The 26950-nt window shown below is 48.4% G+C and overlaps 1 protein-coding gene across 6 annotated transcripts in view; it reads left to right on the plus strand.

Annotated features, from left to right (window-relative positions):
- The window catches only part of LOC146822144 (sterile alpha motif domain-containing protein 12-like), a 205002-nt gene that overhangs the window by 104049 nt on the left and 74003 nt on the right, over positions 1–26950 (plus strand). For all 6 annotated transcript variants that reach the window (XM_085613266.1, XM_085613264.1, XM_085613268.1 and 3 more), the window contains exon 3: positions 20932–21082. In XM_085613266.1, the coding sequence (XP_085469392.1) occupies positions 20932–21082 (151 nt within the window). The remainder of the gene's footprint in view (positions 1–20931; positions 21083–26950) is intronic.

Raw genomic sequence — 26950 nt, forward strand, 5'->3', positions numbered from 1 at the left:
TCAATTAAATCAGCCGTGAGGGACTCCTGAGATTATGAGTTTGCGATGAGGCTATCGACTTTTACATGCACAGGACATTTTTCAGAAATATTTTCCAAGAGATAATGTTTTGCCAGAAAGCCAGGTAAGGTTTGTTTCTCTCCATCCTTCCACTTATGGTAAAATAGTTTGTCTACGGTGCCAGGAAGCGTCAAGTTTCTGGATCCAAAGTATGGTACCGTGCCAGGAAATCATCATCAATGGACGTGGAAGCAGGAGGAAAGAACCCCAGATGCTCCCGCATGCGTCGAAGGACTTGTGTAAGATCATTTCCCTGGACAAATCTGCCTCAGACCTCCTCCTCCACTGGGTCAGGATCCACCATGTCAGTATCCATCATTATCCTGTAGTCTTGGAAGTTTCGGGGGTGGTGGACAGTAGCGGCTGGTCCATACGGGCGCCAGGGTGGCGCCCCACCTGCTGTCGCGGCGCCCCACCTGCTAACTGTCTGCAGTTCGGCAACGGAATGTAAGCACTATGCCAAAGGCATTGAGAGCTTGTGATAAATGTGGCATGCCATGAGTTAGCAAAGTACTGGGATGAGTTTTAGCAATCTTTGGCCATGGATTTTTATTCCGGTCATGAATGAAAAAGATAAGTCTTTGTATGTGGAGATTGCTGGTAATATTTTTGAAGGATTTTAATGAGAGCTGCATGCTGTGGAGGCTGCTTCAAACTACGTCAATTTATATGACCAAACTGCGAACAGAAAGTCCCCAAAGTGGGAGAACACTACTACTCAGTACTTAAGAATCCCTGTTCTCTTCAGCACTCTATCATCACTTCAAGGTGCATGTTGTTATGCTGCCAACAGTGACTATTTGCTTTTTATGTTGTGCGTTTTTCGCAAAATTGAAAATAAAACAATTAAAAAGAAATCCCTGATCTCCAGACTCCTCAAGACCCCTGGTGCAGCTATTGCTATCCATCATGCCTCAGAGAGTTGTGTCTGTAGTTAAAAAGCCATTTTGTTGTAAATTTAGTGAACTGGCACTGTGGATTAAATACCTACAATCCTTCATCATTTTGTGGTAGATAGTCTGAATACTATTTGTTTACATAATAATACCAATTATTTGGTGCATAATCACATTTCAGGTTGTGGTATACATTACTATCCTTAAATGTTTGGTACGAAAGATGAATTGATCTTGAAATCTCAGAGAGCGGACATTGGGTTTCCTTATGTAAATGCCAAATAGCTAGAAAGATGCAGCAACGGTTCCTGCATTCGGGCGTTGAGCCTCCGTGTTTCCTCTAATTTGTTTGAAAATGCCCCATTTGCCCACTCTTTTAAAAAAAAATTCAGAGGGAGAACCCCTCCGAACCACCCTTATGGGGGTTGAGCTCACTCGCTACACATGTACGCCACCAGGCACTCATCCAGAACTTTTACGCCCTACCACTTTAAAATGTCACCAGCCGCCCCTGGTGGTGGACCTTCTCTCACTTTAAATGCTGCCTCCTCGGCGCGTTCAGTCATCTGCTGCATCAGCTCTGCAGATGGAATGGAACTTGAAGGACCTGCTTCTCCTTCCATTGTAAACGTTCGCTCTGAAAGTGGCAAGCAAGAATTTGCGGCAAAGAGAAACGCCCTGCGTTTTCTGGTATAGCATGGCTTCCTTGGAAACCACCCCTGGGTTTGGTGAGAAGATGTGAGCCTGCCATCTTAGATCAGGAAAGGCAGCTCACAAGTAAAAGAATGAGAACTTACTGACATTTTTCTTGAGCCACATCAAGGTTCAACAGGCGGACCTAATTAAAGGAGCTAGAAAAAGAGGACGAGCACTTGCTGCGACTGCCATGCGAGTCGCGTTTATGCGTGCGAAATGGTCCCACTTGCCCAGCACAATGGAAAGATTATACTTTAACACATGGAAATGAAATAAATACAGTAAAAAATTGTAAAAAATATAATGAAATCAGACTCTCACCTGATAGCTGGGAAGCTGACACGAACTACAGAACAAAAAAATAGGAAGTTTATTACATTATATCTTTCTTAATAGCCTTCTGGGGGTGGAGAAGCCATCTTGGAGGTAGAAATTTGGTTTGGCTAGATAGCAATGTTTTAGGAAACAGAACACAAATTCATGGAGTAAGGACTGTATGAGGAAGATGACGAGGAGGTAATGAGCCACATCTTAATTTGTCTGAGCAGGGGCAGTCACTTGACTGTGACATCCAAGCTATGGAAACAGAACCCTGTGAGCTATGGGAAAAAGTTCCCCTTTTGACTTTGGAGAAGCTCTGTCAACCAGCAGCGATTAAAGAATGTAACCGGGGGTAGGAATTGGTGGCTCACCCCTATATGAGTCAGAACCAGAATAGGACCTATTGTTGTGCGGTAAGAGAGACAGATAAAAGCCAAATGCAAGCTGTGGCCTGGCTCACTCATGGTAGCTTAGCTCAAGCAAAGGGTCTGTGATACAATGTTTAACAACACCTAAAACAATAATACAGTTAAAAAACAAAGAGATTACAATTTTCAATCTTAACCAAATTTAAAAAGAACAAAAAAGAAGAAAGGTAATGGTTAAAAAGATACAAATGTTTCACAGCAAAAAAATTACCTTCACATTTCTGGAGGTCGATAATCTTCTGCGCTGTAGCCTAGAACTTTGGTCCAAATATTTCCCGCCATGAACACTCCACAAAGCTGAAGTCACAGAGGTGACCTCAAGGGATACATCCCTCAGAAAGAGCTCTGTAACTTTGCTTCCTCTGTGTGTAAACTCCTTCCAGTAAAGATTCCTTACCCCAGTCCATGTAAATAAGCTGCAGGGACACATCTCACAACTCCAACTCCACAGAACAGGTCCAGCTGCTTCCTGGGGTTTCTCTGCAGCAGCTTTGACTCAGTTTGCACGCGTGCCCTTTTGCACTTCCCAGTCACTAGGGCTCTCTGCTGGGAGTTGGTCGAGCAGAGCAAATCAAAGGATAAAAGTATAAAAAACAAAGGATAAAAAGCAGTCTATGATTGATGATGACCCCCTAAGTGAATCGTTCTAAATTTAGCGTCTTTCTCTTTTCTACTTGTAATCAGAGTTCCTCAGTTCTTGGTCATTTCTGTCTCCCAAAACCTCTTCCAAAGCCCCATTACTACTACGCTTCTAAGCATTTCATTGATTGGCTGATATTGGATTGTCTCTATGCCACAACTTTGGTCTCAATACTATTGAAGAGAAGTTAGTGGACGAGCTGTTTAGTTAGTGTTGTTCACATTGAAACAAGCTTTTCCTGCAACCAGGCATTAAATGAACATGTGCTGTTTAATGCTTGTTATAATTCCAGGTGCAAGTGGAACAAAAGCTTCCTTCACTCCATCACCCATAATTAAACTTTGCATAACGCTACTTAGGCCTTGACAGCCAACACATTGTAACAGTCAGTACTTCACATCTGTTACACTTTGCTGGAAGGTACTTTTTAGGTCTCGCCTGATCCAGCGCATGCGCTGGTCTGGCCGAGACATTTAGTGTACGGGTTTTCAAAGTGCTGCCACATGGCTTAGCGCTTGCGTTCACGCGAGCGTGCACGCGCGCAGCCGGCAGCTTTCAGCGCCCGAGTCTATGACGCTTTCCTTGTCTTTTTATCTCACACTTCACCATCTCTCTCTCTCTTTCTTCCCTTCTTCGGTCTACCTTCTCTGGGGTCATTGTTTATGTTCCAGTTTACCTTGCGGTGGTGCACGGAGGCGGTGTGCTCCCCTGAATTCAGTAAAGGCTCTCACCTCTTGTTGAGCCAGAGACGCTCTGTGCTCTCTCTTGTAACAGTGTGATCTTGGTGTGGTAGAGTCTGTGCTCCCAGAGTACTGCTCGCTGCTTCTGTGACCCCTGGTGCGCAGGGCAGACCCGGCGCTCCCTGTGGCTCTGCCCGGTGACACCGTGCGTCCGAGTGCGCTGCGTGTTCTTCAGTGCGCTATTGGGAGGCTGTATGCACCCCTGCGCTTCGGTGTGCTACGCCGAGTGTCTGTGCTTCTTAGAAAGCTATGCACAGTTTGTGTTTCCTGGTGCACTGCCCAATGCCTTCGATTCTTGGCGTTCTGGGGTAACGTTCTATGTACTCCACAGTTCACTCCTCTCTGCTGCTCGGATCTCCACACCCTGCAGTGCGCTCCTCTATGGCTGCGTGATCCCCTGCCTGCTCTTCTAGGTGACTATGCTCCGGGGATGCTGTCCCGGGGCTCCGGTGACTTGCACCAAGGCTGTGCGCTGACCCAGGTGCTACAATATTTCTGCAACCCCCCGCGTGATGCTCGAAGTTCTGTGCTCCCGCTGTGCTGCTCTGAGGCTCGTGACACAGTGGTGCCTTGAGGCCCCCAGATATGCTGTTCAGAGGCGCTTCCATGAGCTGCACCAATGCTCACCCTGGCCAGACTGTCACAATGGGTCTGTGCTCCCTGGTGTGAGGCTCTGGTGCTCGGGTGTGTTGTCAGAGGCCCCAGAAGCTACGCCTGGGGTTCTTCACTGGCTAGAGTAGCTCTGTGCTCTCGGGAGCGCTTCTTTGAGGCCTTCCCTCGCTGCTGAGACGATGCTCCCCTCTTTGCTCTGCAGACTTAGTGCTCTCCAGTGTACGGCTTAACGGTTCATTGGTATGTATGCCCAGGGCTTTAAGTGGGATGAAAAAACTGGGGTGTGGGGGTCTCCTAAACAGCGTGTCCAATGTGATTAAGGGAGTGGCTTAAAATCACGTAAACAGAAAATCTGTGCTTACTTAGCATAGTTTGCCTCCTGTTTGGAATTTTGCTACTTCTGTCACTGCTTCCAGATATATTATACAAGTAATTACATCTACAACAAGCCAAGACTATTGGCTTTGTCAATGGTTAGGTGCATAAGATAAATAAGCAACAACTATAGCGTCCTTGTATAGCGTATTGAAAAGGCTTCAGTTCTGAAATGATGAGACCATGAAAGAACTTTAACGAGTCTCTTCAAAGTTACATCAAAGGTAGGGAAGGGTGGCACCGCGGCAGAACTAATATTTATTTTTTCATATAGGGTGAGGGCAAAACTGGAGAGCCCTATAGGAGATCCGTGATCGTCGCAGCACCTGCTGTTTAGCACCGGCAGGACCTGGCCCACTTAAAGCCATGAATCTGCCGTCATGGGCGCTGTGCTCTCAGCCACGCTGCGCGGAGCTCTGCCCATCCAAGGCTCGCCCTCTAGAACCGTGCACTTTTCTAAGGCCCCTTTCTCCCTTCTGCTCCCCTCTGTCTCATACAGAGGCTGGATCCTGCCAGATCTCCTTACTCTGCATGTGGGTATATGTAGAGATTTTACTCCCCTTTGTGTGTAACACAAATGCCCCGATCCCCACCGCGGTGCCCTACCAAATAGCCTGATCTCACTAGTGCGCTGCGAGGCGAGGAGCCTCTGGAATTCCTTGTGTGTTGCACGAATAGCTTGATCTCACTCATGCACTGCGAGAGGGCCCTGTGTGTTCCTGGTGTGTTGCACAAATGCCCAGAGACGCCTGCCCTGATCTAACCAGTGCGTTGTTATTAGGCTCTGTACCTCCTGGTGTGTTGTGCGGAGGCCTGCCCTGATCTCACCAGTGCGTTGTTATTAGGCTCTGTGCTTCGTGCACTCTGCTCCCCGTTGCATGTTGAAGCGGCTCTGTGCGCCCAGAAACATCGAGCAGGCGCTAGGTCGCCCCCAGTATACGGTGCCGGAGGCCTCTGTGCCCCGGTGTGCTGGTCACGACGGTGGCAGCAAACATTGAGTTATAATATTCAAAGCGCTGGGACCTCGTGGGCTGAGCCAGGGATTATCTGCCTACTCCACGATAGGCCAGCATCATATTACATGGGCTGTTTACTAATGATTCAGGAACATGCTTTTCTCTCGCTGTGAACCAGACGCACAGGTGAGTGTCGGGTCACTTATCAACAAACACTGTGGAGGTGACTGGAGGCTCTGAGAGCCTTTAAATTCTCTCTAAACCCAACTTTCAATATATATTTTGCAATATTTTAGCTTTCCAAAAATTGTACACATCTTTGCCTCGGGGAATGCAACCCCAACTCCCTCTTCTGTGAGACCTAATACCGCCATGAGTCCAGGGCCGGACTGGGACCTCAAAGCAGCCCTGGCAAATTTTGTCACACCAGCCACCAGGGGCGTTTTAAAGCATGGGCAAAGTGTTCTCTGGCCCGGGGCCCCAGACATTCAGAGCCCCTTCTGATAGTGTATCAACAGAAACAAGCATTGGCATAGCCAATAGGTCTCGCCTTTGGGACCTTATAAGTGTTTAACCTTGCAACAGTTGATGTTGTTGCATCAAGGATATTGTGCTGCATAACTAAATACTTATAAGGTCTCAAAAGCTAGACCTATTGGCTATGCCAATGCTTGTTTCATTTGCTAATTAAACCACCTCCCATTTGAATTCCTGCAAATCTTTTTCTTCCTTTGCTGTCCAGTCATTTTTCTGTCTTTGTGATAATTGCATTTCTCTTGGTCTCCCGGCTGTGTGAATTCTCTTTGAGCACTCATCACTGAAGTTCTGGCATAGGGATCCCTCCAACATGGCTGACAGCCTTCCTGAGCTTAGCTCTCAGATTGTTTGTGCTGCAGCTTCATGGCACTATCATTGGCCAAGAGCATTCCAGAGTATCCCAGAAAAGGGGACAAGGGTGAGACTGCGCACACAACCATATATGAAACAGTGCAAAGTTTTCTACCTATTACATTACGTTTGAGACACCAGTATCTGCTTACTATATTAATTAACATTATTTGTAAAACAATTTTAGTTCTTGGATTTTCAGAAGAAAGATGACATTACAAAAGCGAACACAATATGGGTTGCAATAAATCGCCACCACTAGATATACAAGAAACCAATCAAACCTATTAACAGCAGCAAACGACACTGTCTACAAACACTCCAGTTCCATCATTCATGAGCCCTGAGAGGGAACTATGAGGGCCATGGACGTGTAAAACTAAACATAACCTCCTCGCGAAAAAATGCCACCCGCTTCGCAGCCCATTGCAAAACACAGTTCAGCTGTGACTTTTCCTGCAAGGTCATTACAACAGTGCCCAGACTAACCCTTCACTGCCGCTTGTCACTCATGGGCCACAGTGTTCTCACATCAACGGCTTGAGCTTCAGCCACCAAACCACGGATGTGTGCAGAAAAATCTTGATGGAGGAATGCGGGTCCGCTTTCCCCTCAGGAGGGTGCAAGCCCAACATCTGAATATTAGCTCCTCTCCTTGCATTCTTCAGGTTCTCCAATTTGCCTTTCAAATTTACAGTAGAGGGCAGCACACAGTTCAGGAAATGTACCACATCCCACTTTTCTACCAAGGTTTTGAGAGCTTTAGTCCTTTTCTCTGAGGAGTGAACTGATGTCTCCATTTCTGTAAGTTTGATGAACGTGGATACCAGCGCGATCACTGACGCCAGCACCTGGAATTAAATACCATCTATTTTTTATAGAAGCTCTAAAAGCCGTAAAAACCTTCATGCCATTCGATAAGTTAGTTATTTCTCCACGGGAGAGATAACTAGGGGCAACTCTACAGTCCCTATGGGCTTTGTGGAGCAAACCATTCATCATTCACTGCCACTATGGAGAGTCATCTCCTGCTGTGCCCCCTTTGTTTGGGTTGCAAATTTCTCTCCCTTGGTTATGGTAAGTCACCAAACAGCTGAGCCTAGGCTCCAGAGAACAAACTCCCTGTAGCTTTGTTGTCCCAACACCCTAAGGTTGCCAGTACTAACCAGAGGCAAACAGCATATTTTGCTACATACAAGGGGAGAAGATGGGTCGTCCCCACCTAGTCCCTCACTCCTGGCAGAACGTCATTCTGATGTGCCCAAGATACACTACTTGAATCTGGTGTGATATTTCTGACGGCGCTCAAGTATCTCCCCACTTTTTGTCCAACACAGTGGGGGTTCTCATAACAAGTGTGAAACTTAAATGCGGAATGCCATGGCCGCTAGCTTTTTTGCCACAGTGCTGGAAGGGGAGTTGTCTGTTGATAGACTCTGCCCTGGGCAATACGAGCTGTCTCCCACTCAATAAGAGCGCCACTACTTCTGCCACGACAGCCTCATGCTGACTAAGGAACAAGTCTGAGAGCAATGGTAACAGGAAGAGAAGACAACCACGACACTGAACCTGGAGAGAAGGCGACCCACCTGCGACTTACAAGATCACAGCCATTTTCATCACCGCTCTTGGACTATTGATTCAGGACCAGGTTGACCCTACCTGGGGTATTCTATTTGTAGTAGTTTGTTTGATGCTTTGGTCCTTTTAGGTGACAAACAGAAGAACAATTCCTAAATGGCCTCTGTGGTGGTGCCCGTTGCATAAAGGATGAGGTGACCTGTGTTTGATGACCTAAGTTTGACAGTAGTGAATGTCTAATAACAGCTGCCTCCAACTGGATTTCTGTGTAGGAATCTCCAACTTAGTGTGAGCCACAGTTACTCTTCTGTTTAGCATGGGGTATTTAAATCCCACCCATCCAGAAGAGAGAGTGCTCCTCTTGGTTTACCCTGATTGTCAGGCTCTGCCAAAGACTCAATGCTGGCAAATGAAAAGGTGAGTGGCGGTAGCTGTGGGCTAAAGTCTTCAAGTGAGAACCCCTCAAGGATGTGTGCTCCTGCTGGTGCCAAGTAACTCATGCACATGATAGGCATTCTCAAGTGATGACTTACTGCCTGTTGTCTGCTTGCTGCCCATGAGTGAACTGCAGTTCTGGCTCCAGCCATCATACTCTGTCTCCTGATCCTCCCTTCCTGGTGATGACGGGCTGCATGCACTCACAGCCTACGCGCATCTGCATGCTGGTGGCTTGAAAGGATCTGGTACCTTGATGTCCCTCTGATCCAAGCTGGGCCAGATCATGCCAGAGTAATGGGCTCAACTTAGCTGCTCGCTAGTCATGTTGCATTGCATTTAGCGCAATTTAATAGCGCAAATGCACAATTGCGTCCTTTTGTACGTGAAGGGGCGTGTTTGCACTAAGAAAATAGAGCTGAATGCAGAATTACTCTTCTCCCGTAATTCCACATAATTTTGCAGAATGTATGGGTAATTTGTGTGATTACACTACATAGATTTACGCAAGTTACGCCCACCCCAAGCCCAATCCATTCTGTAAGGCTGGGAACCAATGAATAACAGAGTCCCTAAAAGTGCCCCTTCCTTCAGTGATGATGACGGGTCCCTCCCATCCATACCAAGCAGGATGGAAGCCACACAGGGCTGCAGCACTTGCTGTCTTCGGAAACCAGCACCGACTCTCAGCTGGAAGGTTTTAGTCATACGCTGCCATGCACACGCGCTCAGCCGGTGGGTCATCAACAGCGTCTCTTTCATACCTGAAACCATCCCCTCATCAGCTCCTGCATCATCCTATCTCCATGGAGGTGAAACATGGTTAGCTTCCTCCCAGACCTCCACACAGAGGTTGAGTCGGTGTCAGGATAAGAGTCAGTCGTAGCATTAACATCATTATTAGTGTTAGGTTTTCTGTGAGAATTGCATTTAATATAAGTTAAAGAGTAACTTTTAAGTAAGCTTTAGGTTTAGAGTGCGTGTAAGGGTTACAGGATTTGAGTGTATTTGTTAGGATTTGAATGTTTTGTACGGGGGTGCGTAAAAAATCTGTTTAGTAGCAAAGGAATTTATAGAAGATTTTTTCTGCCTTTAGCCAATTAAAAATAAATTGTCAAGGAGAAGAGAGGGAGAACTTTAAAGTTGGCGCTACTATAATCTATTATCGCTATGCTTTCTCTTATTAATATCACACTTATTACATGAGCCACCGTGTGAGATATACCGACCATTGACGGGCCCCTGACATTAAAGGAAGATATCAGACTCATTACACAGGCCACCGTGTGAGATGTACCCTCCATGGAGGGCCCACTGGCATTAAAGAAAGATATCAGACGGTTTACTTGGGCCACCATGTGAGATATACCGGCCACTGAGGGGCCACTGGCATTAAAGGAAGATATCAGACTCTTTACATGGGTCACCGTGTGAGATATACCGGCCACTGAGGGGCCACTGGCATTAAAGGAAGTTATCAGACTCATAACACGGGCCACCGTGTGAGATATACCAGCCACTGAGGGGCCACTGGCATTAAAAAAGGAAGATATCAGACTCTTTACACGGGCCACCGTGTGAGATATACCGGCCACTGAGGGGCCACTGGCATTAAAGGAAGATATCAGACTCTTTACACGGGTCACCGTGTGAGATATACCGGCCACTGAAGGGCCACTGGCAATAAAGGAAGATATCAGACTCTTTACACGGGCCACCATGTGAGATATACCGGCCACTGAGGGGCCACTGGCATTAAAGGAAGTTATCAGACTCATGACACGGGCCACCGTGTGAGATATACCGGCCACTGAGGGGCCACTGGCATTAAAGGAAGATATCAGACTCTTTACACGGGCCACCGTGTGAGATATACCGGCCACTGGCATTAAAGGAAGATATCAGACTCTTTACATGGGTCACCGTGTGAGATATACCGGCCACTGAGGGGCCACTGGCATTAAAGGAAGTTATCAGACTCATGACACGGGCCACCGTGTGAGATATACCGGCCACTGAGGGGCCACTGGCATTAAAGGAAGATATCAGACTCTTTACACGGGCCACCGTGTGAGATATACCGGCCACTGAGGGGCCACTGGCATTAAAGGAAGATATCAGACTCTTTACACGGGTCACCGTGTGAGATATACCGGCCACTGAAGGGCCACTGGCAATAAAGGAAGATATCAGACTCTTTACACGGGCCACCGTGTGAGATATACCGGCCACTGAGGGGCCACTGGCATTAAAGGAAGATATCAGACTCTTTACACGGGCCACCGTGTGAGATATACCGGCTACTGAGGGGCCACTGGCATTAAAGGAAGATATCAGACTCTTTACACGGGCCACTGTGTGAGATTTACCGGCCACTGAGGGGCCACTGGCATTAAAGGAAGATATCAGACTCTTTACACGGGTCACCGTGTGAGATATACCGGCCACTGAAGGGCCACTGGCAATAAAGGAAGATATCAGACTCTTTACACGGGCCACCGTGTGAGATATACCGGCCACTGAGGGGCCACAGGCATTAAAGGAAGATATCGGACTCTTTACACGGGCCACCGTGTGAGATATACCGGCCACTGAGGGACCACTGGCATTAAAGGAAGATATCAGACTCCTTACACGGGCCACCGTGTGAGATATACCAGCCAATGAGGGGCCACTGGCATTAAAGGAAGATGTCAGACTCGTTGCACGGGCCACCGTGTGAGATACACCGGCCACTGAGGGGCCACTGGCATTAAAGGAAGATATCAGACTCATTACACGGGCCACCGTGTGAGATATACCGGCCACTGGCATTAAAGGAAGATATCAGACTCTTTACATGGGCCACCATGTGAGATATACCGGCCACTGAGGGGCCACTGGCATTAAAGGAAGATATCAGACTCTTTACATGGGTCACCGTGTGAGATATACCGGCCACTGAGGGGCCACTGGCATTAAAGGAAGTTATCAGACTCATGACACGGGCCACCGTGTGAGATATACCGGCCACTGAGGGGCCACTGGCATTAAAGGAAGATATCAGACTCTTTACACGGGCCACCGTGTGAGATATACCGGCCACTGAGGGGCCACTGGCATTAAAGGAAGATATCAGACTCTTTACACGGGCCACCGTGTGAGATTTACCGGCCACTGAGGGGCCACTGGCATTAAAGGAAGATATCAGACTCTTTACACGGGTCACCGTGTGAGATATACCGGCCACTGAAGGGCCACTGGCAATAAAGGAAGATATCAGACTCTTTACACGGGCCACCGTGTGAGATATACCGGCCACTGAGGGGCCACTGGCATTAAAGGAAGATATCAGACTCTTTACACGGGCCACCGTGTGAGATATACCGGCCACTGAGGGGCCACTGGCATTAAAGGAAGATATCAGACTCTTTACACGGGTCACCGTGTGAGATATACCGGCCACTGAAGGGCCACTGGCAATAAAGGAAGATATCAGACTCTTTACACGGGCCACCGTGTGAGATATACTGGCCATTGAGAGGCCACGGGCCCAAGTCGTCCCAGGTACTGAAATACCAAAATGATACACCCATATACTTTGTTACCTGCGCTAAATCTTTATCTTCCTTTAATGTTTGATCAATAATCCTTTAAACTTTGTTCTTGAACAATATTCAGGGGATCCGCTGTCCTTTACTGTACCCCAGATTTGGTGTCTGCCTACAGTCCGTTTTCAGTCCCCGGTAACATTTTGGAGTCTGCTTATTTTTGCCCTGACCTCATGTGCTTCACCTGTAAGGACAATTGTCTACCAGAGGGTACCTCTACTGGTGCCACTGGGGAGGGACTACAGCTAGACATGCCTCTCATCCCCTGTACCACTCCCTAAAATATAAGCACCAAAGTGGTTGGCGTTGGAAAAATGGGGTAACCCTTCCCTGGCACAGTGTAACATCTTCAATGTCTGTTGAAGAAACTGTTACATTTACTGGTTCCACTGTGTGCCTCTGTGCTGTGTGCCTCTGTGCTGTGTGCCTCTGTGCTGTGCGCCTCAAGCACAATTGTAGCTCGAAAGCCACAGGCCACAATGAAAAGTTATCTTATTGTTCAAATATATATTACTAACACACTGTGGTGCCATCTTAGAGAAATATACTTTTTGGAGTTTAGCGAAAGCTACTGATAAAATCCCAACATTAGGCTTTTTCTAAAAGTTAGTTTTGATACAGATAAGAAGGCATTGAATCGTTCAGCCAGTGCAGTCTCCGTTTGTGAATCACTGTCCTGGGATTTCACTCTAAATGCAAATGTGACTGTTTGGAAGCAAAGCAGTAATAGTCCTCCTGCTCCAGTAGATGGAAGTCTGTTTACTTCCTAATGGGTCAAGTTCTATGTGTAGTTTGTCCAGGACTCCATCTCTTGGGTAACACAGAGACCAGCCTTGGATGCAGACTCTGCCAACCCAGGAAGTGAGGACCTTGCCCGCCAGGAGTGAAGGTTTCATGCAACAGGTCCTGCCAGAAAGCTCTTAAAAGCCCCCACGAAGAGGAAAGTGCTGCAGACCAGCCTGGGTGCAGTCAGTCTGTGTCTTCCCGACACCCTGGAAGTCTCTGAGTCCGAGCACCTGCATCATGTGATGACATCAAGGGGCACAAGAGCTGAGATTATATTTCATAACAGCAAATGATAGGTTGCATTTTTCTGTCAGTGTTGGACCCTACGTACAAAACTTGAAGAAGAAAAGTTAATCACATAGTACCTGGGCCCAGCCCCAAAGTTATTTTATTTTGCAGACCTTCCTAACTGATGGAGGATTCTGACTCGCTGAAACTATCTAGCATGAATGTATTGCCTGATTTAGAGGAGGCAGGAATATATAATCTGCCTCAAGACGTTGGGTTCCCTTTCCACACCACTGAAGGCAGAACCACCCTATCCCGACTCATACTTCGAATTGCTGATTCTTCACCTTAGAATATCCCCCAGTAGCCAGACTCAATCTGGAGATTTTTTAATTGCACTGCTCCACTGTACGGCTCTATGGCGTCATATGGCTCTATGTTGGTTCCACACCAGCCAGAAGTGACAGAGCACAGCCACGTGCTAAAATCCATTCCTTTCTTTCCGGTCCTTCTGGAGTGTGTCCGGCACTCCACTCCCGATTTTGTCAGGTTTCCGACGACCTCCAAAATGTTTTCACAGTGTGCTAGGGAATGGTGTTCCCACCAGAAACGACAGGTCGTGGACCACCTCCAGGGGTTGACTATAGATGAGTCGAAATCCTACCTGATTCCTTTTAAGAGGCTTTGATTCATTGGGACAGTACTGGACACAGTTGAGATCAGGGCTTTTCCTCCTCAGCAATGAGTCCACGTATTCGAGCTCTGACCCTGATGTTTCAGTCTCAGTCCTGGATCATGGTGAGAGTAGCTCTGAGACGTCTTGGCCCTGTGCATCTCCCTCATCAACCATGCCCGGTGGCACGTGCGTGCTCTGCAAAGGAACTTAAAGTTCCAATGGGCTCAGCATCAAAGCAACATCCAGATCTCGAGGGGGACAGCTCACGATCTACAGAGGAGGCTGCTCAAATGCAGTTGTTCCATCCACAAGCCCCTCTCACCCAGAGCTGACGGTGGTGATGGACTCATCACTGCTGGGTTGGGGAGGTAATCTGTGGTAGGTGGAGATCAGAGGACTGGGGTCTCCAGCAGGGGCAGGCTGCACATCAGTCTGCTGAAGCTGTGGACCATTCGTCTTGCTGTGAAGGCCTTCTTTCAGTTCATCAAGAGGAGGCTGGTGCAGGTTCTCATGGACAACACCACTGACATGGTGGAGAGGGGTCATGTGCCAGGATGTTTTGCATCTCTGGAGTTGGTTGGAACATTGGGAATCTTTGTGATCACAAATCATCTAGCAGGGTCTCTGAATGCCAGAGAGGAAAAACTAAGGAGACGTCTGGCAGATCACGAGTGGCATCTGCATCCCAAGGTGGTGCAGGGTGTCTTCCAGCACTGGGGAGAACCTGGCAAGATCTTTTCACCACCGTTCAGAATATGTAATGTCAACAGTTCTGTATGTGGGAGTTCCCGCAAGAAAACTCATTATCAATCCGGGCTGGAGTGGTCCGAGGGGCTCCTGTGTGCATTCCCGCCTCTACCTCTTATGTCCTAAGTTCTGAAGAAGATCAGGAGTGACTGGGCCAGGATTGGTGCTGGAGTGGGCCAAGAGAGAGTGGTACCCGGAACTCCTGAGTATGAGCATCGGCCTTCAGGTCAGCCTGCCACTGCACAACGAGCTCCTGTCTCAGGTAATTGACTGCATTTGATTTGCTACCTAAAGCGGTGGATGTTATCCTTGCTACCAGTCTCCCTTTCATAAAATCCATTTATGCTGAACGCGGGCAGGGTCGGACTGGCCTATAGGGCAACCAGGCAGTGCCTGACAGATCGGTGCGTGGGATGGTTTTGTTGGCTGGTTCTATGGCCAGGTGGGACGGTTTTTATTATTGATTGCCTTATATAACTACTTTTTAACTATCTGCTTATCCTAAAGGGGTTAACTTTTATTTTGGTTCCGTGGCCTACTTGTTGCCCCAGTCCGACCCTGAATGCTGGGACAAGTTTGTAACCTTATGTGGTGTTCACAACACTGACCCCCAATCCACCACCAGTATTCTTCGCTCCCCCTCACCCATTGACGGAGGAGGGGATGCTTCATAGGTTGGACCCCAAAAGGGCTTTAATCTTTTATATCGCTTGTTGCCCGTTCAGGTCAGGGAACGTCTCCGCAAGGCTCCTCTTCAAGCCCCACATTATTTAATATATATACGACACCATTGGCTACGCTGGTAAAACACTTGGCTTTAATCTTGTATCTTGTTCCAATGATACACAGATACTTTTAGCCATCCCCACAAAACTTGATGACTCCAAAGTTAATTTTGCCAATTGTATGAACCGGGCGACACAGCAGATGAATGCGAATGGCCTCAAACTGAATAGCAAAAAACCAGAGATTTTACTCTTTGGCAATCATATCTGGTCTTGTTCCCACGAATGGTGTCCGCACAACCTGAACCCCTAACCATGGCAAAAATCTTAATGTCATCAATTTCCAGGTAACCTTCACTAAACAAATTAGCAGCATTGCCAGTACTTGCTTTGCTACTCTCAAGTCGCTGAGTAAAATCCTACCTCTTATTCCTGTATCTTCTCGCTGAACAGTTGTTCAGGCACTTGTAGTTTCTAGAACAGCCTATAGAAACTCACTGTATCTAGGAACCCCTAAGTACATTCTAAATCGACTTCAGGTCTTACATAGTGCTGCAGCCAGAAATATTCTTTATATTCCAAAACAACATCCATTAAAAGTCATCTAGACTCTTTGCACTGGTTTCCAGTAAGTAAAAAAAGATATGTTTAAAGCCCTGTGTATCGCCCACAAAACTTTATACTGGGCTACACCATCTTACCTGGCAAAAAAGGTGGTGAAATACACCCTGGCCACAAATCTTTGTTCCACCAACTAACATCTTCTTCAGGTGCCAAAGATCTTCCAGTCTAGAATGGAAGGCAAAACCATCTCTTAACATATCCTCAAATGCTGGAATTCCGTGCCTCACAGCAGGAGAGAAATGCACTGTTGGATGCTTTATAGGAAACTTGATTGTTCCATCTGAAGCTCTCGTCTCCCCCTTCTTTGGCTGATTCTACCCAGTAACAGGACGCATCCCGTAGACAAGTGCTCCCCAAATTAAAAATAAATAAATACAAATAATTACCAAGACCCCTCGCGTGGACGGTCAGCTTTTCGTGGAGGTCTCTAGAGCAAAGACAAGTAAGGCTGTGCAGAAGAGGCCCCATTGAGGGGGGTCGTCCTCAGCATTAAGATCTGCTACGCACTGGCCAAGAAGCAACCCCTGGAAGGTCTGAGAGTCTATTCCACCAGGGCTAAGGCTGGGACCCTGCGGTGGTGTGAGGAGTGCCTGTCCTTGATATCTGCCAGGCTGCCACGAGGGCGTCAGTGCATATGTTCACAAAGCACTTCTACCTTGACAGCCAGGCCCAGTGGGAGGGACACTTAGCCCGCCTGGTTCTACAAGGCTTTTTGGTCGAGCCCACTCAACAGCTCTCCACAGCTTGGGGGAGGTAGAGCTTTGTATATATTCTAAGGTGAAGAGTCCGCAGTTAGAAGTATCCATCACCAGAACAATTTACTTACCTATGGTGCTGTCTCTTTGACAGGTAATGTATCTAACTGCTGATGCCTCACTGCCCTCCCACATCCCTGTTCTGCGGAGTGGTCTCTTTTTAACATCTGAAAAGGTCCCAAGTAATATTCAGCATACTGTTACCAACAGTTGTTCATGTACCACGTCTGAGGGCTCGAAAAGGGTAAATGCTAGGAAGCTGGGGTCAGTGCGCGTTGGGTGGTGTTTACATGCATCTCTACCCTATCACGTCTTGTGCGGTGTAGAGCTGCACGATGGCTCCAGCGACCAAGTGATGCTAGGAAGCTGGGGTCAGTGCGCGTTGGGTGGTGTTTACATGCAACTCTACCCTATCACGTCTGGTGCGGTGTAGAGCTGCACGATGGCTCCTAGCGACCAAGTGATGCTAGGAAGCTGGGGTCAGTGCGCGTTGGGTGGTGTTTACATGCAGCTCTACCCTATAACGTCTGGTGCGGTGTAGAGCCGCATGATGGCTCCTAGCGGCCAAGTGGGGCCTGGAGAGATATTTGTACTCCCGGTACACCTTTCAGTACAGGGTTCAACATGAGGACAACCGCTCAAGGGTAAGCCACGCAGAAAGTGCAGTTTCACTGTAATACATGCATTACATGTAGAAATAATATGAAGTATTTTGCTTGCTCCTTCCTTGCATCTAGTTTAAGTTGGGGTTAGCATTTCACAAAAAGCCATGTTATTCAATTTTTATTAATCAAGCTTTGCATGAAAACCTGTGGGTGTTTGTGCTGTTGCCGCTCCCTTTTACATCTGCCATAAGTGGAGGAGTCACTTTAGGGTGCAAAGCAATTTTGGGTACAGTGCTCCAGTCAACTTACTGCTAAAATATTTGTTTGCACGTGAAAGGCCATTGGTACTGATGTTTGCTCCGCTTAGCATTGCTGTTGCATCATTTGGCAGTACGCATGCGCCCGCACAAACATCTAGTAAATATTATACTAAGTGGCCAACAAGTTCTCAGTAAAGACACCGTCTGCTCTGTCCTTAGCTTGCCAAGGTTCAGGGTTTTCCAGTTAAGCGGCCTATTTACACGTGAGGTGGAATAGGGTGAGCTGTTTACCATATATGCTAAATTCCATTGCCCCAGTGTCATTTGGGTAGAAAAGTAATCTGGCCCTGTGTTTTTGGCATTTTTTGTGTTGCTGGTAGATATCAGAGTTTTATCACATGTGAAATAAATAGAAATCCCACAATTACCCACAAATGAACATTTGGAGTATTTTGAGACTTTACCACTGAGTGGATATTAGTGTGTACAAAGTCGTCTGGCAGACTAGCCTTGAAAAAGTGAGCTCTTAACAGCGAAACGTGTCAGCGGTGACTTTATATGCTGTCAGAACTGAAGATTTGTTAAGATCAACAGGAGTTTGAATTTTAAAACTGACAAGATATTCTTTCCTAACTTTGGACAATGGATAAATGAACGTATTCAACAGATTGTGATCTGGAATATTATATTAATAAGAGACAATTGGATTAATTGTTAATATATTTATATAATGTCATGAGTCTGTATGAATCTATAAGACTAATCAATTTTGCCCTCATAAACATGAAAGGTGTGATATGTTACTATTAAGTGGGGTGCTTCTCAAATTATTCAGTTATCACTACGCCAGGGTCAAGTGTTTGCCACAGGCGGTAAACGCCTCCTATTCCGAGTTTTCAACTTGCAAATGAGCCTTAACGTGTGGAATTGGAATTTAATACACTAAATTCTGCATGTTTTGCCTTTTTACTGGACTTTTCCCTGAAAAATTCAGGGGCATATCAGCAAGGTGATGCGATAAAATTATCGCCTCTTTAGCGTCCGTTTTCGGACGAAAAGCGGCGATAGTTTTATCGCCCTATCAGCATGGACACGCTAACGTGTGAGTCCATGCCTTACCGCCTGTTTCCTGAATGCCCAGCTTTGCATCTCTATTGGGATGCAAAGTGGGCGTTCCTCCCCAAAATAACTGGAGAAATGTCGCTAACCGACATTTCTCCAATTATCAAGGTGTACGCTAACATGCAGAGCGATAAGAAAAGTAGCGGTTATCGCTACTTTTCTTATGCCTGCTTTTATTCTGACTTAGCCATGTGATCCAATGGGAGGTGGATTACATGGCTAAATCCACCCTGCCCTATCAGCAAGGTATCGCCGGTCGCAGTGCGATTATCGCTGGATTTCCAGCGATAATCGCACTGTTTTGTGGCTAACGCCATTTTCTATTGCTTGGGAGATAAGTGTTGCTGATAGCACACTATCTCCGCGATAGAATCCAGCGTTAGCCTGCGATAATTATCCTTGCGCTAAGAGCGCCGAGCGATAATTATCGCAGGCCCTTGCTGATATGCCCCTCAGTAGGTCTGACCTGCTAGAATCTGTGAGGGGGAAACGGATCAGAAACTAGCCACTACACTTGTTTTGAGGGCCTTTGTGTGACTGGCAGAGTTACTGCAGTGAAAAACATTCATGAAAATGGTGGTAGACTATTGTGGAAAGGTGAGCACCTTTTTAAGATGTAATTACTGAGCTGGGAATAGCAACATTTGATATGTGGGCGCTGACAATGTATTTATACTTTCGGGGGTGCAGTTCCAATGACAACTTTTGACATACATACCGCTGCAGTGACCAACATTGGTGGATTTTCTGGCGGAGCGTTTCTCCATCCTGGTGCCACCACTAGTGGTGGAAGCAGCCTTGGAAGGATTCCTCCACATTGGCAGAGAGTAAGTCTATCAAGCAAGCAGTAAATGAAAGCATTTGACTTTCTAAAGCCTACTAGTCTTCAGATGAGTTTTCCTGTATTTACTATTTGTTTTAAAATCCAATCTAGACGGATCTATGCTTTTTATTTTTACTAATTTTTTTTTTAAAGCCTGTCTTAGAAGCACATTACTCCTCCTAAACATTTCAAACAATTGTTCGCTGCCACTGTTCACCTGTCCTAGCCTACTTATGCACTCTTTCGCTACTAAATTCCGACATCTTTTAAGAGATCTTTTTAGGCTGTCTTTATCTTGTTTTCTACTGCATTATTATTAATTAATCAGATTTATACTGCGCATGGCTGCCCCAGCAACGGGGCGTCCCAGCGCAGCCCAAACCCAAAACCTGAACCTAAGAGATAGAAATACAGTATTAACCAAGGAGGCCGGGGAAAAGCCGAGTTTTTATGGCTTTACGAAAGGCCAGATGATTCTGGATTGCTCTGATGGGGGCAGGAAGCGAATTCCAGAGTTTCGCCGCCAGACTACGGAAGGAGCGACCGCCCGCTCTGGCTCTCAAAACACGAGGAATGCAGACCAGTGCACGGTCCGCCGATCTCAAAGGGCGCCGAGGTACATTAGGTCTGGCTTGCTAGCGCATCTGTTTGGGAGACCTCAGACCTATGAACACCAGTGGTCTTTGGCTCCACCCAGAGGAGTGACGTTCTCTCACCTCGTGCGTTTGGCTGCTTAGATCATCATTCCATCTACTTTGCAAGTAGTTTTAATATTTGAGGAACTATTTTCAATCTCAAACGTTCTCAGAGACATTACTCAATAAATTGTTTATCTCATAGAAGCACCGTAAAAGAAATCAAACTTTTTTTTTGCTTTATTTTATCACTGTACAGCTTTTTTATGTTTTTGTCCAGAGTCAACATGCGTGCCAGACCTATTGACTTTGCCAGTACTCGTGTTCTTTTTGGAGGTTTTCTCTATGATCTGTTTCTCCATTATACATATCTCTTCCTTGAGATATTTTGAAAGCGTACTTTACTTCTCCATCCGGAAGCTTAGCCTCCACACTCTCAGGTTACCTGGGTTAGATTCCTGGGTTCATTTCGGTAGCCACCTTATCTTCTTTTGTCGTTTGCACGAATTGCTGGGTTCTGGCATCAGAGCCCAAGTGGTAAGTGATGACCTTCGGTGGTGTAAAGGATCCTGACCCTGGGTTGTCAGTGTGGCTGCCGTCTGGAGTGAGCCTAGAGACACAGACTTCGGGGAGGGTAGGGGAGGGGGCAGTAGTACTGCAATAAGCATTGGATGCAAATAGAGTGTGATTATAAGTGGTTCACACGACACCCCTTCTTGTCTTTCAGGATACCCGTGGTGGTCAACGACTGAAGCACAGCGCTTTGAAGAAGCCCACGTCCCAGTGGAGCGTTGAAGATGTGTGCCATTGGCTGCGGAGTGGGGATCTTGCAGACAGCGCCACCGTGGTGGGCTTGGCTGAAATCCATGCCATATCGGGTAACCTGCCGATGTAGCGTGTGATGGTCTTTGTGCCACTTAAAACTGGTTCTGGAAATTGCAACAACAGAAGTGTTCATGACAAACATGCAGATTGCCATTTACAATGGTCAAGTGAAAAGGACCAAGCAGAGCATGGTCAGAATTGGGCCTGATGCATTAATAGTGTTATTCTAGTCATGTCCTGACCTTGTCCTCACACCCGCTCCCATGCACCCCTGCACCTGACCTGTCCCAGAGTTTCCCAGGACTATCCTTCTCCCGCTGAGTCCTTTAGTATGGTTATTGCCCCCAAAGCCCAGTGAAGATTACATTTCACGGTAGAGGCTCTAAATAGTTCCATCTGCGTAAACCCAGTGGTGTCCTGCTAATCCAAGGCCAGATCTGACCCCTCCTCCAGCAGGTCCCTGATGCCGCAGTGCTTCCCACCCTCAAAGATCCTGATCAGGTCTGTGTTTATCTTAAAAGGACATTTGCACCAGTGCTTAAAGCGTAAAAAACATAGGTGTCAGGGCACTTCTCAGGGGGCCAGTGCAGCTTGCACCACCCGTTGCCCCTGCCAACGCTGCCAATGGCAGTACCAACACAACCACTAACCATCACACTCCTACAAGTGTGACAATTCAGGCTATTCCAGGCCCCCAAAGCAATGAGAATGGCTTGGGCGGCAAATATTAGTCATTTTAATGTAAATTGAGCTAATAAACAACGGTTTTTGTGCTCATCTCTTAATTAAACACACAGTGCCACCATGTGGCAGAATGTCATAAGTGCTGGTGTGGACATTTAGGTGCCGGTGCCGAGCACTGGAACCAGCGGCTCAAATTAAGCATTGATTTGCACAAAAGCAGACACCTTGCACTACTGCACACTCACAGACGATACCCTGTACATACCTCCACATATCACCCAGGCCTGGAATTACACACACTGTGCACTATGACCCTCACATATGTACGTAAAGAGTGAGGACACTTTTGTTTGGGTAAGGTAGTAGTTTCTGGAACTGTGAGAATGAGGGAGGTGACCAACAGTGGCCATCTCTTGAACAGAAACGGACTTTCACCCTGATATTTTGTAGCAGATTGGAATTCACAAAAGGCTTCAGGTCAGATTACAGCTGAGATAATAATCCAGTTTGGGGTTTAAACTCCAGTTTGCAGGGCCTAATTTGAGCCGGTGGTTGCCACTTCATCGCAGACATGTTGTAGTTTACTGACAAATCCAACAGTCATGTAAATTTCTAGAAGACGTGACGCTGTCGGTGCTCACCACATGTGCATGAAACTTTCTTCACATTTTCCTGGGAATGACCAGAGTTAGGGGCTGCGTATGTAGGTGTAAATTCTGCAGGTGTACCTCAGTTGTCATTTGTCGGATCACCTGTGAGGTTTGCATGCAGCTTCAGACTTTTTCCATGCACATGTATTCAGGATAAAACCTTGTGAATTGATTTCATAAGAACTGTTGAATTCCCAATAACCTTGTAGGGGCTGCAAACTGCGGCACAAACATTAAAAATGATTTTGCTTAAAGCAAGTGTGCATTGATTTTTACCTATGATAATTCTCTTATGCACGGGCTGAATTATTGTAAATACATCACCGATGAGGTGCTCAGGGTCACGCTCTTGTACCTCAAGTGCCCGGGGTTCAGCGGTGCCGGCTTCGAGTCTGAGGACCTGTCTTCATAGCTCATGGTCCAAGCTGTGAAGGACTCTTCTCCCCTGGCTGGCTGCTGATCTTTCAGTGTATTGTTCTCAGGAAGAAATCCTACAAGGGTGTAGATTAGCAGGAGCCGCGTCACTCTCTGGGACTAGGACTTCGTGAGCGGCTTCCAGAGACAGGCTCGGCCCTAAGGAGATCACGGATGCCGCTGGGAGAGGGACAGGGCTGTCTAGAGACAACACAAGCTCATAGCTTAAGCAGAAGGATGAGATAGCCTGACTGGTGCGGCGCCCGCTGCAGGGTCATCTCAGGCCGGCTGAAGACTGCATGAGTGAAGGCTGCAGCCTCGGATCAGCCTCCTTCGGCCGTACTAGCCTGGGTGGAGCAGTGCCCTTGCACTTCAGAACAGTCTTGTTTCGCGCAGCTCCTTATCACCCTCCTGTACCCTGAAGTGAGCCATCCGGCCACACTCCGATGACCCGACCCTTCTGACCACGCCCCCCATGGCCGGGTGCAGTCACGGATATAAATAAAGGGATTGAGACTGCTTGTGGCTTTGCCCAAAGAGTGTTGCGAGAGTGAGCAGCCTCTAGTGGTATTGCGCACAGCGAGGTAGGCCCTGTGGTGGCACCACAACACACAGCGCTGGAGGCGAGGGCCCTACCCTGTGCTACTGAACAAGCTACCAGCAACCTCCCACAACCAGTGCCGACAAGTGCCCGCACCTCTCCCATGGCAAGAACAGCACACCGAGGCCGCGCTGCGAGAGTGAGGCGGCCCCTGACACCGGGTCGTGAGGGCCCGTGCTGCCTCACATGCGCTAGACTCTAGCGTCCACGACCCGCCAGCCACGCCCTGCCCGGAGAAGCCACAAGCAGCTGCTCTGCCCCCCCCCCCCTCCACTTGGATCTCCACAGGGCTCATCTGAGGCCCAACGCCAGAGGCTATCCCAGCGCCGAGGGCATTACCTCCTCGTCAGACCTCCCCGTCACAGTCCTTAACGCATGAACAATAGCTACTCCCACAGAACTTCCAAGCAAAACTCCCTTAGCCCATCCCTATCCTCCAGGCCACTCCCACATCCTGTGGCCCATAACCCCTGACCTACTGCAGCACATCCTGTTGTAAACTGAAACAGCAACACAGCATCCAAAAACCCATCACTGCCTGAGGGCAAATCGCCCCGGCAGGTACCCAAAACTCATCACTGTCAGAAGGCAACCGCCACGGCAGCCATCAAAAGCTCATCACCACCAGAAGACATTTGGCAGACGAATACAAGACTCTGCGACTAAACTTACTGACACTTCCGCCAACCATATTGACCGCAACCTGCGGCCTTTCACAGCGCTGACCTTGTGATCCAACCTCAACTGTGACAAAGCGTCACACATCAATAAGACAACCGAAACAGCGACTAAAAAACTCAAAATGAATGTGGATTAATGAGGCTATCGCCTCGGTATCCAAAAACTCACCACTGTCAGATGGAATCTGACAGGCGAAAACAAGAGACACGGAGACACATCCTGTTGTTTTTTTCTGCGAACTACTCCATGCGAGACTCTCTCCTGGAGGTGCTTGCTGCCTTCAGTTTGTGTATCAGGTAAGTGTGCGGCGGTCAGCTATAGCGACCGTTGTGTGGTGTTGGGCTTCAAGTCCCTGCTTTAGCGGGACTGTGCTTTCTTTGTTGGGCTGCCTGTTGCCCTCTTTGTTGCCTGCCCAAGGCCCCTTCTGTGCCCCCCCCCCCTTCTTCTGGGTGTGATCCCTGCTTCTGCGGGACCTCCTGGGTGGTTTTGTGGACCTCCTTATGTGGTTGTGTTCAGGCGGTGTTTGGGCCGCGCTTTCCCGGCGCGCCTGGGGCGTGGCGTGACGGTCCCTCCTCTGGGGCGGGGTACGCTCAGGGTGCTGAGTGCCGAACCGGCTCCTTGGTGACTGCGAGCGTGCCGGTCTTCGGGAGCTGGTTTGGACGAGACGGGTTGCTTGATGCCTCGGGCACTTGCGCCTGGGTCTGGTTCTACCGCTTTGATATTGAGTTAAAAAGGTTCACTCTGGCCTACTGGTTGAGGTCTGCGGCTCTTACTCTGAAGATTAGGTCCCTGGTCTTGCGATGTCACTGTTTACTCACTCTAAAGTGTAGGCAATGGTGTTTCCTTCAGTAAGGCTGGGAAATATTTTTAAAGTGGCCTACTGGTTTGTGTCACAGCCTCTTCCTCCTCTGAGTTCCACTGTTTGTGCGTTCTCAGTCACGCATGGCAACGATGTTGTAGAGTGGTGGCGGTCTGCTTTGGCGTCCGTTGTGTGTGGTGTTGGATTTCAAGTCCATGCTTTAGCGGGACTGTGCTTTCTTTGTTGGGCTGCCTGTTACCCTCATTGTTGCCTGCCCACGGCCCCTTCTGTGCCCCCCCCCCTTTCTTCCGGGTACGATCCCTGCTTCTGCTGGATCTCCTGGGGGATTTCTATGATCCTGATTGTAAACCGCAGTGGCTGTGGTTTTTCGGGCTTGGGTATCCACTTGTCCTTCCCGGCATTCGTCGGATGCCCTGGCAGTCCCTGTTTCTGCTGTACGATGATGTGTCTGGGGGCTTTTTTCGCCATTGGACGGTGTCGAGTGCCAGTGTACCTTCGTGTTCATGAAACTGTGTGGATGGGGCTGGTGGGGGGTTGGAGGATGTGGGTATCCATTCCTTTCCCCCCGGTTTTTGGATGCTGGTTTCCTCTACGGGGGTTCCCGGAGGATTTTCCTTCTGCCGTAGCGGTGGTTACCCTGCAGGTGGGACTGGCGTCTCGGGCCTGGTAGTTGCCGATGATGTGGTACATTCGTGTTGTGGGGGCTTTCTATACGGTCCTTTGCAACTTTGAGCCTTGTGGTTCATTCGGCCACTTGCTCTGTCTATCTGGTGCAGTCTCTGTTGTAGGACTGTCTGGGGTTCTGACCAGCTGTTGCCTGTGGAGGGTCCTCTCAGTCTTTGACGGGTTGATGTGCCGGTTGCGTTTCCCTGCTGTCTTCCCCTTTGATTCTCTTTGTGCCTTGGCGGCTGTTGCCTCGGTGGCAGCTGGAAGACAGTTGTGCCTTCTGCCTTGGTTTGTGGCAGCTGCACCGTGGGCTACTCGCCTGTGGTTTCCTTTTTGGCTCCTCTCTGTTGGGGACCAGTTGGAGGCTTTGGCGGTGGCAGTGGTTGGCTCCTGTCCGCTCTTCGCGGACGGGGAGGTTTGCTGGTTTTATACAGGCTTTGGGTGGCATTTCAGTCGTGGCTGGCCGCCCAGCCCTTTCACGGTGGGAGACATTCGGGGTCCCTTCCTTCCACTTCTCCCTGGGGCGGTGGGGTGCATCCTGTTCTGCAGGGACTCCTGTTTGTCCATCTGGGTTCCTGGGGGGGGCTTTGGTGAGCCTCCTGGGGTTGTGTTCCCGGCTGCCCCAGTTCCATGTTCTCCATTCCACTGTTGGAACAGGGGGTTTGCTTGTTCCGGTCTCTGATCCCCTTGCGCTTTGGGGCTTCGGTCCTGTTCTGGTTCTGGGGACGGTGTACTTGTGCTTCCCTCTTCGTACCTTCGGGTTGGTGTCTTTTCGGATGTTAGTGCCCTTCCTGTCAGTGGCGGTTTGTCTGGCTTCTCTGCCTCTCGAGGGTGCCTGCTTTCGTGTGCCGTTGCACATGTCGTCCCAGTGATTCTCTGGTTTTGTGTGGGCGTAGCTCGTTGCCAGTTCCTGGTATTGCTCTTTGTTCTCTCAGCCTTTCCTGGGATGTTTTCCTAAGGTTTTGGGCTCCCTTGATGGGGTTGTTACGTTCTCTGAGGTTCCGGGTGTTGCCTTCCTTGGATGTCTGGTTGTTCTCTTCCTCTTCTTTCCTTGCAACTTGTTCACGTGTTCGGGTGGTCCCTGGCCTTGGCATGTTGCCGTCGGTGCCCCTCTCGGGGGCTGTGGTTCCTTGGGTGGGGTCTTCCCCTCCTTGCTGGGAATGGCTTCTCAGTCGGTGCCTTGCTGCCTGTCCCTGTTGCACAGGCTGTGGGGGGGTTGGTCTCCCCTTCTTCCGGGGCTCGCCTGTGGTCCCAGGTTCTGGGGTTGTTGGCGGCTGCTGCTGTGTTGTTTGTTCCTTCGTATCGGTTACACTTGGGCTCTCTGGGGTCTCTGGTTCTGGGGCTTTCCGGTCCGAGGTCTTGGACATGCTGCTCAGTGTTTCCGAGGGGGTGTGGTGCTTTCCCT

The sequence above is a fragment of the Triturus cristatus genome, chromosome 6 (genome assembly GCF_964204655.1).
Source record: "Triturus cristatus chromosome 6, aTriCri1.1, whole genome shotgun sequence".
NCBI classification, from domain to species: Eukaryota; Metazoa; Chordata; class Amphibia; order Caudata; family Salamandridae; genus Triturus; species Triturus cristatus.